Consider the following 13,612-nt stretch of genomic DNA (forward strand, 5'->3'; position numbering starts at 1 on the left):
TCCTAACAATGGGAAGGCGTGGCTAGCTGCATCTTTATAATATGTTCCATAGAGGCCGCTTTCCGCTGACTCTCCTCTTTTAAAAGTTGCTCATAGGGCGCGGCCTGCAGCACCAGCTGATCGAGGTCAGCAAAGTACTGACCAGCAAACCTTTTCCGAAGATCAAAACTGAGTCCCCCCAAGGCCATCTTTGCTTATTCAGCCTCGGGTAAAGTGGTTGGACATTTGTACTTGGCCATCTTGAACCGGGTAACGAACCTCTCGACAGCCTCACCCCGCTCCTGGGTCATTTTGGCCAGGTCCGCTATGGTGATCTCAGGCTCGGTCCGGTAGAACTGAGTGTGAAAGAGGTCCTCCATTTCCTGCCAACTCTGGACCGAATTGGCAGGTAAATTGAAGTACCAAGCGAAGGCCGATCCCGTAAGGGAGTTAGGGAACAACCTGAGCTTGGCCGCCTCCAGTCCGCCCAAATTACCAAACTAGACCGTAAAGCAGGCTATGTGTTCAATAGTGGACACCTTGTCCTCGCCTGAGAACTTGGTGAACTCTGGGATCTTGGGATTCCTCCCGAGGTCCACTGCGTCAAAATACTCGGGGTAGGGCTTCCTATATGCAGGACGTGGGGTCATCCTATAGAAAGGGTTAATGCTGTCCTGGATGATCCTGGCCAGTTCTCCCCTGTCAACTATCAATGGTACCCCTTGAGCGGCCAGATACCCCGTCGCATCTAGCGGCCATAGGTTACTGGGGTAGGCCAGGCTGGGCTTAGCATTTGGGAACATCTTCGGCCTTGGTTCGAATTCGGGCATACTCTCCCTGATGTTCACCCCTATGGGTCTGTACCCAGGCACTCCGGTGGTCGCATTCCCACGTCTTAGAGGGGGGAATCCCCCTAAGGGAACAGCGTTTGGCCCTATGGCGGCCATGTTACTGGACCCCGGGACGGACCTGATGCCCCCTGTCTGGGCAGCACTTGCAACCGCTGGCCACTACAGTGCCGCTGGGATAGCCGCTACGGGAGCATGGGCTGCCCCTAGGGTTGTTACCTGATTAGCACCCCCCGGGACGCCTATGGGAGGGCTGCTAGCCATAGCTCCCAACAGGGTTAGGGACGCCGGGTGGGGCTGCTTGATACAAGGGATTGATGAAAGTTGTCGTTGGCAGACTGACCCTAGGTCGGTCCCCAACAACTGGATTTTGGCTCGAACTGTCACCATACGGGGCCTGAGCCGGCAAGCCTACCTGACCCACCTCTAGTCCTCTACCTTCTGCCATTGCGGTAGTCCCATCAGGTGTGACCGTGGTGATCTTGCCCCTGGCGTGGCCTGCTGCCTCAAGGCAACAAGGGTTTCACGAAACTCCTCAACTAACTTTGCTGACTGGCTACGGACTTATCAACCCCAACCATCATGTGGTGTAAATCATCGAAAATGGGTCTAAAGATGTCCATAAGCTGTTGTATACTGCCCGCGAGGGGGTCTACAGCATCATGCACCATAATAGCTAGCTAAGGCACTGAGTCATGGCTGGCATTACTGCCATGTGAACCGCATGGTTTGTCCTCGACTTGGTCTACGAATTCAGCCGTCATGGGATTCTCTATTTCTTCATCCACCATATTTTCCTTTTGGATACGAGGACATCCTGGTCCTTTCTTTTGCTTGACCATAGCAGTCATTGGCTTATAAGGGTCCCACCGGGAGTGCCAAAATATGTTGGTGATAGAAATCCCAAACACTCACATACGGGGATACGCACGTGGTGAGAATAGTGTGGGCATGCCAGAACCTTTGCGCAAGTTAGAACAAGGCCGAGAACAGCCTAATCTGACCCCTTACCAGGCTAGTAGGTTTCCCTCCTACCTGAGTAGCTCTAAGGTCTTTCGGGTTAAGCCAACAACTACGAACTATAGCCCGAACTGCTATTGTTCAAATTGAAAGGAAAGAACTCTGAGACACAAACAACAATAAACAAAAAAAGTAAATGCATTAATCAATCATACCAGATACAAGTGTGAGCTTCGTGCGTACACCCCTGTTGCCCTTAGTATGTGACCGTACATCCCCTTCAGCCTCAAATGACAACAAGAAAAGTAATAAAGAAAGCAGAACAAAATAAGTAAAGACAAAACGTAAAGGGAATAAAACAAATGCCAATTTTCAGGTGTGTTTTTGTGTGTGTCCTCCTCAACGGACAAGCCTTCTTCCTTATATAAGATAGGCCTTGGCAGTTATCAGTCCGTGCAATTGCTCCCTCTAAGGCCATCCTCTTCGGTCCATATCTCCCAGGCTCCAATCAAGTGTTGCCACGCAAGCCACCAGCCCTGCTCTTCCTCCAACTGCTGCAGCAGTGGTGGGACCCACCTTTGCTCCTCTTGACTCATGCCCCTCGCCAAACGTGGTCCTGCTCTTTATGCCGCCTATGCCTCTGACCCGTGGGCCACCCCCTATAACCGTTGGGGTCCACGGTACCCCTCCTGCATTTTGGCCCAATCGGCGGGTTCTCAACTCTGGCCCTTATCAAGCCCAACCTGGCCAAAACCTTTGGGCCGCAAACAGCTTGATATTCTCATGATACTGAATTTCTCATTTTCTCTGTGATAATAGAAAAAGTGTAATATTAAATGATAATATATCTGGGTAATTGAAATAGTTTAGAATTTTCTTTTAATATATGTACCTATTTTGTAATAATACTTCTTTGTAGACCACGTTTTTTGTATAAGATCCCATCTCTTTTCTTTCCTTGTCTTTTGGTACTAAAACTTTTGTTGTTGACATGGCTATTCCTCTTGACATAGCGACATACAACTGTCCATGTGAAAATACTGGTTGTGGTAGATATACTCCAACATGTGGTATAGTTTGTCCTTGTGATTTATTTATTGTCATAGCAAAGCAAAGTCTAATTGGGAATTGCTCTCTTTTTAGATGAAAAGGGTATCCTTCATTTTCTGTTGGACACAATGGTATTCTTGGAAGAGGGACAAGGTTTTCAAAAAATTGTCCAACTGCTATCTCCGCTAGAATAACATTTCTTTTGAATTCACGGCAAACCAACCTTGTTCCATTGCATTCTCCCTGTGATGGATCTAGATTCCATAGTAGCATTATTGGACAGTTTTTCTTTGACACCAATCTATAAGGTGGAAGTCCATTAGGCGCCAATGAATTGAGGAATTCTTCTGGATAATTTGTTTATGCATCATCAGTTGCTGAATCGAAGCTGTAATACGTAACACTATCTCCTGGAAATTGCTCAATAAGCTTTTCATTTAATTTATCTACTATTTCATTTTTAGTTGCCAAGATTGGCCATTCTTTAATATATTCAGTCGAATGAGTCTTTTCATGTAATGAAAGAAATATTGTCTTTATCAATTCCTCTTCAGCTTCAACCAAATCTCTGTATTGTATCAACATTTCATCTGGAATGCGTTTCAAACCTTCTGATTCAGTCTGTTCTTCACCGTTTCCTACTCGTAATACGAATTCACTAAAACTTGAATCATGTGTTGCCCTCATATTTGTTGCTAATTGCATCTGTATCATTTTTTGCCATAGATATGACATTACCAAACGTGCATCTACCATTTCAGTTCTTAGCTCGAGGAACAACTGGGAGAACTTGTTTGAAGTCGCCTCCGAACACTATGACTTTTCCTCCAAATGAGTCTGAATTTCTTATAACATCCTGTAATGTTCTATCAATAGCTTCTATTGCTTCTCGTTTAGCCATTGGAGCTTCATTCCATATAATAAGTTTTGCTCTACGTATCAATTCAGCTGTGACACATTGTTTTGAGAAACTGCAGATACTTGAATCATTGATATTTATTGAAATTTTAAATCTTGAATATATTGTTCTACCTCCTGCCATTATTGCAGCTGCTACTTCTGAAGTTGCTGTTGCAAGTGCTATTTCATTCTTTGATCGTAGTGTTGCTAGTAGTGCATGATATAAATATGTCTTTTCTGTACCTCCTGGCCCATCAATAAAAAAAATTCCACTCTTTTTGAATTCCACATACTCTAAGATTATATTATAAGCATGTTTTTTGTCCAAATTCAGCTTATTTGGTGCATTATATTCTTCCAATGGCAATTCTATTACATATTCATCTGCAATCTCTCTTAGTTGATAATCCTTTGAATGTTTAGGATTTTTTTCAATTTTTGGCAACTCATAGTCATTTATGCTTCTGCCCATGCTTTGTAAGAAAGAATTTATATCTGTTATTGTTTGTAATAATTGACATTCAGCTGTCCCATCTGTTCTTCTGATATCTTCTGACATTGCTTCAAGAATATCATTCCATAACTTCATAACATCTGCTGGCTCACAATAAACAAGTATCATTGCAAAAAGTTTCCAAACAATCCTTGGCATTTGGAAGTGAGCTGATTTTAAACATTCAGAAATTGCATCATCACTATTTAGCAGGCCTCTTCTTTGAGCAGCTTCTTTAAAAGTAGAGCATTTAACTTTATCTACACACAATAGATCTCTAAATGAAGTTGGTCCTCTTATGTGATTTAATAGTAGTCTTAAATAAAATCTTTCCTCTTCTGTAGGATTGGCTGAATTAACACGTCCAATTGATTCATTTATCTGCCTTATTGTCCAACATTTTGTTTGTTTGTTCCACATATAATGCTCTGAAGAGTCTCTATAGAAATATTTTATTCTTTCTGGATAAATAGAGTTCATACGGAAAAATTATCTAAGCATTGTCTTTGATGTATTATCTGAATGTAGCACATTCTACGAATTTTGCCTTTCCCAGTACCATATCATTTATTTATCAAGTAGATGCAATTGCAAGTTGATGACATAAGGGAACATTTCATTCAAGTTGAATTCAAAAATTCTCCACATTGCTTTCTGTGCAGATACCCATCTTCCATCTCTAAACTGTTTGATTTCATCCATCATATATTTTCTATTATTATATGCTATTGAAACAGTCACACGGTCATGACCTTTGTATACATATTTTTATAGGTACTTTATTGCCTTTAAACCAAAGCTTATCTCAACATTGATGTGACAGTCATATCTTGTAAGTAAGTAATGATTATAAGGAACAACCCATCTATTATCCAAAAAATGCCTATGTACCTTCACTTTTCTTCCATTATTTCTTCTCTGTAAATAAGATATAAATCTTTTCCTTGCATTGTTTTCTCATTAAAAGATCGAGGATATCGATTCTTACATACACCATCCCTCATACAAGCATTTTTCTTATTAAGATATCCACAAGGTCCATGCATCATATGTTTTACAACCTTCTCATATAAATCTGGATATTTTTCTTCCTCAAGAATCTCACAGACATATCGATCAAATAGATCAGGATTTGTGATCTTAAAATTATTTTGAAGAATTATCAATATATGTGCATGTGGTAGTCCCCTCTTCTGAAATTTTATAACATGTACATGTCCAGCTACTCTACCAAAAAAGAATTTCTTGAATAATTTATCTTTCAGATCATATAACTTTGCTCGAAAGACTCTGGCTGTAAGATGTGGTCTATCTTATGGAACCTGCCCTAGGTATAATTCTTCCTGTATTTCTTTCCACTCTGGGTTGCATGTCATAGTAATAAATAGATCTGGTTTTCCAAATTCTTGAACTAATGCTATAGCATCAAGATATCTACGTCTCATATCTCTGGGTCCTCCAATAAATGATGCTGGTAGAACAACCTTTTTCCCAACTTGACCACCTCTTGTTTCTCCAGTTAATACACTATCAACAATCCCTTGATATAGTTCTGCTTTGATATTCGATTGTCTTGATCGATAGAAATCCAACCTTATTGATTCTATTTTAATATACATATCAACTACAAATTGATGTACCAATTGGCCAGCATACAGTAGAATAGATTGATCAATATCTCGTATTTGAAGCCTTTGACAATAATATGCTCTTGGAGATACCATGTTTTTCTTATTCTCATCAAAGCCTGCATTTAAAAATAATAAATATAAATAATATTAACTAAAATACTTTACTTTTAGTAATAGATTAAGGATATAATCTTTGTATACATACCTTGATCGTTGACGCCTTCATCATCAAATATAGCTTCCTCTCTTGTTATATCTTATAAAACAGTACATGGTTCAATTTTCTTTTTGATACGTCTATGCCATCCAACCTCTCCATTTGGGTATAGAAGAGGATATTGTAACGCATCATAACATCCATAATAATGATTCACTTGATGCTGTCTACCTGAAAGTCCTTGGATTAATATATCATATTTTTGCTTTCTAATATGATTATTATCTTCTATCCAAATTGCTCCAACTTGATCGATTGATGGTGCATTGTATACTCTTTGATCAAGATTTATATCGCTTCTAATCAATATTTCATGGCTCTCCAATGACTGTACATCTTTCAAGCTTCTAAAGAAAAGTGCATATGGATTATGAATAAACTGAATAAGGAGTTCCATATAGGGAGAGACTACTATATTTTTTAGGCTTATTTTTAATGGTCTGGGGACTAAAAAGGCCATGTTATAACCAAAATAGACACCTTGTACACGCGTTTAGACTGTAGAGTGCTTTAACTCTAATAAAGAAATATTGCCTTATTAATGGAGTACCCAGTAACGGCAGCTGCAAAAGTGGTTCCTTTGTCCTATAACTGAGATGAAACCGCTTATATATAGCAAATTCAAACCTTCTTCCTCAAAATATTACTGACCCAAGTATTAATTAAGAATAACTAATATTTTAAAGTCTTCAAGTTACAGTTACAACTAAGCAATTGGTTAACCTTTTGCATATCAAGCATGAACAGTTTGCAACTCCCAATGCATAGTCCAAAAACACTTCTGCTATTTGACATATTAAATAAACACATTGTCATTGGCAGATTTGGGTATTGAGGGACACAGATGCTTACCTTCTGATCACTTTGTAGCTAAGAGTGGTTATGATTGATTGTTCTCCCCTGCTCCCTATGTGGTTGTCTATTGCTTGACTATTTTATTTCTATAATTAATTGTTATTTTTTATAGAAGAGAAGATGGAGACAAGTTTAGACAGTTGTCCAAAGGAAAACTCCACAATTTATAACATTCAAGACTCTAACTCCATAATGCAAAGGATGTGCCATATGCTTGCAGCAAAGGCTCTTGGCTTTGCTGTGTAATGCAAATTGTTGCCGGCAGTGCATCAAAGAAACCAACAACTATTATTTAAAAAAAAAATTCACACGATTTTAACAACCAGACAAATAGGGGGGAAAACTATAAATAAATCTAAAACTCATGGCACATGAGAGATCAGAAAGACATGAAAAATAGCAGGTAACTGGGATATGAAAGGAGGAGGGAAAGAAGAGAGAGAGAGAGAGACTCATTACTCACAGTGTTCTCTTCAATAGTCTCAAATCTATTCCAATAAATTCTACAATCTTCACCTGTTTTCTAGAGCATGAAAAAAATACAATATGAATCAGAGGAAGAATACAGGTCCAGTTGATTTGTATTGTACAAAAATCTCTACTAACATAACTAACTGGGAAAAAGTGGGAAAAAAAATTCAAACTCAACTATACCTGTGAAGCACTATGGATCAGTAGTCTGAATAATATTTGAATCCCTTCTTCAACGGATGAGAGGGTGTACAAAACACAATACGTTGGGGGCTGAGGGTGGGGAAAGGATTTTATACAGCCATGGACAAAACCAAAAGGAGGTGTCCATTCCTATTTTGTCAGAGGTTGGGTCATTTCACTCCTTCTTTCTCAGAGAGCAAGCATATGAGAGGGATAATATGAAGAGGAGGGAGATGGAAACGGGTCTAAGGGGGTTCTTCTTTTGATTCCTATTTTTTCTACCAGAGTTTGCATCGTTTCAATCCTATTTTCTCTCGTTCCTTTTTTGGTTTATCATTCCTATATTTTCTCTCAGAAGAGGTTGCGTTTGAGAAGGATAATGTAAAGAGAATGCGTCTGTTCACGGAAAGAGAGATGGGAAGGGGACTCAGGGTTATTTTGGGTTTTTGGAAAATAAAAAAACAGATTGCAAGAATGCATCTAGTCATGGGAACAAGAGATGGAAAGAGGTTTAAGGGATATTTTGGGCATTGGAAAGTGAAGAAACGGAATGTAAGAATGCATGGAGGCAATGAGAGATGGAAAGGGGACTCGGGTTAATTTGGGCATTAGAAAGAAGACTTGGGGGCAATTTGGGAATCTAAAAATTCGACAAAAAAAATAAAGTACATACTTTTATAGGGGGTAAAATTATACTTTTGTTAACCCTCAGGGGTGGTATGTGTAAATTACCCCAAAAAAAAAAGAGCACAAATACAGATGAACATGTGCAATTTCTTAAAAAAAAACTGTAACAGTGTTAGACAAGAGACATTTAAACCCATAAGCAAAATCCAATATTGTACAATGGCCAAAAAATTTATGAAACCTATGTTCTACCCAGCTTTTTGAAGTGCAAAAACCTTTTTCTTGTGTTGTTTATCGAACAAGGAAGGGAGATAGAGAGAGAGAGAGAGAGAGAGTGAGAGTTAGTTAGAGAGATTATTGTTGAGAAAATACTTTTAAATTATTATTTATTAATTTCCAATATCTGACAATGGAAATAAATGACAAATTAATCATTACAACTTCTCATCAGCTGGTCTTTGTTGTTCAGAACTTCATTATGCTAAATAGAAGGTTTAAGTTAGACTACTGATTTAATGCTTCTACAACATGAATCACAGTTTTTAATGGTCTTTGAAGGTTTAAGTTCACTTCAAAATCTAGTTTTTATTTTCTCAAAGAAGAAAATTATTAATATTTTTGTCCAAGAATGCAAGAATGATATACCTCCATTTCTTAGAACTTAATGGGGCTGACTAACATCTGGAATACCTAAGCAAACAAAAGAAGGCCTAAAGCCTTAAAACTCCAAATGGTCACTGCCATTCCAAACTACATCAATTCCCAGTTGGCAGGAACCTTGGTGGTCTCTGGAGATTGTTCAATATTCCTGTAGACTTCTGTTTTGGGGATGTTTCCAAGTATACCTCTAAGTTGATGTAGATTGACAGATTATCTCAAATATTAGGTTGTGTCATGCTTTGAATTCCAAGCCAACAATGTTTTGCAATGCTGTGGCTGTAGTGGCAAATCTCTGGTCTCTAGAAACTGCAGTGACTGTAAGCCTCTGTCTGGTTATCTCTTGTTTCTGTTTTAACTACTACTTGTGGAGTTCCCTTGTGAAAGAGTAAACTGCTAGAGTTCTAGAAATCCAAAAGTATGGTAGAGTGTTTAGGAGTGTGTGTGTGTGATTTTTCTCTGTTCCATTTTGTTTTAATGTCTAGAATCCCATGGTCAACCTTATCTAAGTGGCCTTATGCAATGACATATATAGAGTCCCATTCTAAATGGAGACTCTATATACAGTTTCTATTCTCATCGCATGTGATATCCACTCAATCTTCCCATATTATCTTCTAGCAAAAAAATAATCCACTCAATCTCAACCTATTGAGAATCCTACTTCTAAACAATTGTAATTGGTTAGGTCTCTCCTGTATATATATTCAATAGTGATCAATGAATACGATTGGATTTAAATTCTATTATTTTATGTGTTAGCATGCATGAATCATAGGTCATCACTACGCAAGTGCCTGCATAATTTTCTAATGTCTTCCGTGGCACTTGAGAGATTAGAAAGTCAAGAACATAGCAAGAAATAGGGATAAGAAATGAAGAGGTAAAAGAATACTAGACGAACATAACAAACAGGAAAAAGAATATGAATCTTAGGAAGATTACTAGTTCATAATGTTTTTGGTACATAATCTCTCTCTGTACGAACATAACAAACGTACATGAAAAAGGGGAGAAATAAAAATCCAACTCGGTCATACCTGTGAATCCTTACAGATCAGTAGTCTCTGAATCACTTTTGCAACGTATGAGAGGGTGAAGAGAACAATATACATTGGGTGAGAGGGTGGGAAACGTATTTTATACAACCATTTACAGAGCCATAGGAGGTGTCCATTACTATTTTCTCAAAGGTTGCGTCGTTTGAGATGGATAGCTGGAAGAGTCGCAGTGCAAGGATGAAGATGGAAACGAGAATCAGAGGTTTATCATTGGAATCCTATTTTCTATCAGAGTTTGTGTTGATTCAATCCTATTTTATCTCAAGAGAGGTTGGGTATGAGTGGGGTAGTGGGCAGAGACGAAGTGCAAGAAGCATCTATTCGGGAAATGGGGTCTCAGGGTCATTATGGGCATTGGAAAGAGGACTCAGGGGTATTTTGGGAGTTGAAAACATTTGACAAAAAAAGTTGAGTTCGTACTTTTATAGGATACATAGATTGATATGACATTTATTCTCATTGTGGGCTTGTTGAACTCACCCTACCACTATTGATTCTTTACAAAGCCAGAGAATGTAAGATGTTAGTGTCACATCCGTGCCCAGATTTGCTATTGATTATAATTTCTCTCTCTTGTGACGTGTAGATTCTGTTGCCGTGTACGCTAGTGAGCTATTTTCACTTGTGGTCAAACCTAGCCACAAGATAGTTGACTAGTTCACGGGCCTGCCTGCGGAGGAGAGGTTCCTTAACAGGAAGTGGGGGAGATTTATCGATGGTGATTTGGTCGACCACCCTCCTAGCACGAGTCCCCAGAGGTGAAGAGTATCGGAAGGTGTTCCCTGTGTCCCCACACCTAGACACCTCTTTTGGCGATGAGCTTAGCATCGCGATCGAAAAACTTTTCGGGATCACGAAAGACACGTTATGACGGTCGAGGAGTAAGGTACTACCCTTATGAATGTTAGTATACCTTTCCCTTGTTGGCCTTGAAGTGTGGGCCAAAGCCTAATCAATTTCCTTAAGGTTCTGCCCTTTACAGCAGCAATGGACGCACGAACGGACTCAAAAAGACCACATCCATCCGTTAGTCCGCCTGTGCTGTTTAAGGTTTTTAGATGTTTTCCTCATGTGGGACCCACACCTCGTGCCCCGGGCATCCTATCTAGGCACCTAGATAAGGTGGGCCCCACCCTTGGTCTCCTTGGCTTGTGGGTGTACCATATAGGTGGACCCATTTGCCTAGTTGGCATTTAAATGAGATTTAACTCTTAAAGCCCAAGCCAAACAGCCCCTAAGTGGGGATTAATTATAAAGGCAAGCTTGGCCATCAAGACTCATTACTTCTCCTACCTACCCAAAACGTTGGAGACTTGGTGAGCTTTGAAAGCTTTGGAGGGAAGATTGGAGGAGCTGTGGAGGTGGAAGCCATCCATTGGATAATTCTTGAGGTGAATGTCCTCACCTTTCTCCCTCTCTTTTGCATTTTCAAGTTGGGGATTCCTTTAGGATCGATCCTTAGCCTAGGGTTTCCCTTGGGAACCTAATAATCCTTAATGGATGCTCAATTTGAGACTCATCCCCTTTCCATTAATGCCTTCATGGCTTTGATGACCTAAATTGCTGATTCAAAGCATAGAAGACCTAGAATTAGGTTTGGGAAGAAACCTTGGAGTTGGATCCAATCCCTTGAATCCTCTAAATCTATAATGGGGTATATGTTTTGGACCCCAATGAAGGATTTGACTCACCTCCCTAACCCTAGGATCCTTATGGTCCCATGGATGAAGGGTTGGAGGTGGAAATCTTCTCAGATTTCAAAGGAAAGTCGATGGATCCACGACCGGAGCCACTGTCATGTTTTCACCCGTCAGTCCATCTGGTATAACCTAGCTGTTTAGCCTAGCTGGAGCTACGAGCGGACTCACTTAGTAAATCCACCCGTAGCTCAATTTTCTCTCAAAAATGTCTCAGGGTTTGGACGGATGCACGAGTGGATTCATGTTCCACATCCGCCCGTGAGTCCGTTCCATATATTTTTAGAGTTTGGCCTGCACGGATCCAGGAGCAGACTCACCTGGCTGCCTCTATTCCTCCATCCGCCCCTACTGTCTTGACCCAAACTTCAAATAAACTGTTGGGACCCCTCATAGGACCCACCTATACACTTGTAACATTGTTCTCACACTTCCTCAGACTTCATAACTTATACGGGAGTGCATGCACCAAAGCAAATCTTACCGAACACACCGAACAACAAGCAAGCAAACTGTGAGTGGGCTTTGGGTGATGTTTGGGTTTGATATATAATATATAACTATATAGATTACATGATGGTTTTTATGCTTACATTCATCCTTACCATGTTGCATCTTTGCATATAAAACCATGTTGGATACAAATTGATGAAATGTGGATATCTATACTTTACTTTATATATTGGGTTACGGTGCCGGGTATGCCGGTGCCAGAACCCCAAAAATTCTTATTATATTCTTTGCTTGCCATCCTGGTCTGTATGTGCCATGTTGTGTTGGTATCCGAAAACTAGATGGAATGGGACGTTGAGCACCCGGAATACCTCTCGGGACGATAGGACTTGCATGCAGTATATCTGTGGCTAGGACTCTTATTCCCTTATGCTACAACCCTTGCCAATAGGGGTTTATGTGTTGGATAGTCTGAGCACATGTTGCCTGTGGAGGTGGGAGAGGCCAGGTTGGGGATAGTGATGGCTATCAGGGTCTGCCACTGGGTCGTCTGATGGCTTCTACCAGCGTAGGCTCCCTCGTGATAATTAATGTTTCATTGGGGCGATAAGTCAAGTGACCCTCAGTGTCTATCTAGTTATCACAGTAGCATATACCATGACTTAGACTGTTTGTTAGGTGAAAAATATATTTAACATTACATGCATTATGGACTATGTGTGATTGTGTGTTTGTGCACTCCCCTTTCCCCTCACTGGCTCAGTGGAGCTAACCCCCTATGTGCACAACTCTTTAGATTTTGATGTAGATGGTGGCTATTTGGCTAGCCTAGAAGCTCAGCCGACAGATTATGATAGTATTGGGGCAGAGGAACCTGAGTTTGTGTCAGATGAACACAGCGACGGTTGCCCCTGTGATGATTATGCTTACGGGCACCGATGCTGTTGAGGATTGTCCCCACATTTGATTCTTTTGGGGCTTTGTGCCCATTATGACATTTTCTATAATAACTTAATAGTATTTTAAGTAGTTATGTCATGGTTAGTTGATAATCAGTTTAAACTATTATTGTATCACCTAGCCTGCTGAACATATTGTAACTGCTTTATTTAAATATTGCTTCCACTCATATTAACTCTGACAATGAATGGAATATTTTCTTTTCTTAAATGTAATTATTTGGGTGGATCCTTGGTTGTTAACTATGGCTTGGGACACTGTGGTGTTGATCCTTGTAGGAATTGGGGTGACGGGTGTCATCCTAATCACCCTCTTGACTGTGCTTTTGTCTAAACTTGGGATAGGGGCGTGATATCATAGTATCAGAGCGTGATGCTCTGCACCAAACATGGTTCACCAAGGGCTCTTGATTTACTCTACACAATTGGGTCTAAATTAAAAGCTTCAACCGGCATAATTGGAATGTGTGCAAAACATAGGGAGAAGACTAGCTAGGGTGGAATTCGGGTATCATACCAAAATAATAGGGACAACATAAGAATTAAAGAGTAAATATATATATATATAGCT

General features: G+C 40.0%; 2 protein-coding genes across 2 annotated transcripts; both read right to left on the reverse strand.

Annotated features, from left to right (window-relative positions):
* Positions 1 to 3,197: 3,197 nt before the first annotated feature.
* Positions 3,198 to 3,593, reverse strand: LOC122662957. Its single transcript, XM_043858664.1, has one exon. It carries the CDS (start codon positions 3,591 to 3,593, stop codon positions 3,198 to 3,200), a length of 396 nt encoding a protein of 131 aa, XP_043714599.1.
* Position 3,594: 1 nt separating this feature from the next.
* LOC122662958 (ATP-dependent DNA helicase RRM3-like) lies at positions 3,595 to 4,359 on the reverse strand. The gene has a single exon (XM_043858666.1). The coding sequence runs from the start codon at positions 4,357 to 4,359 to the stop codon at positions 3,595 to 3,597; it is 765 nt and encodes a 254-aa protein (XP_043714601.1).
* Between the last annotated feature and the right edge of the window lie 9,253 nt (positions 4,360 to 13,612).

Source organism: Telopea speciosissima, chromosome 5, assembly GCF_018873765.1.
Source record: "Telopea speciosissima isolate NSW1024214 ecotype Mountain lineage chromosome 5, Tspe_v1, whole genome shotgun sequence".
Taxonomy (NCBI): domain Eukaryota; kingdom Viridiplantae; phylum Streptophyta; class Magnoliopsida; order Proteales; family Proteaceae; genus Telopea; species Telopea speciosissima.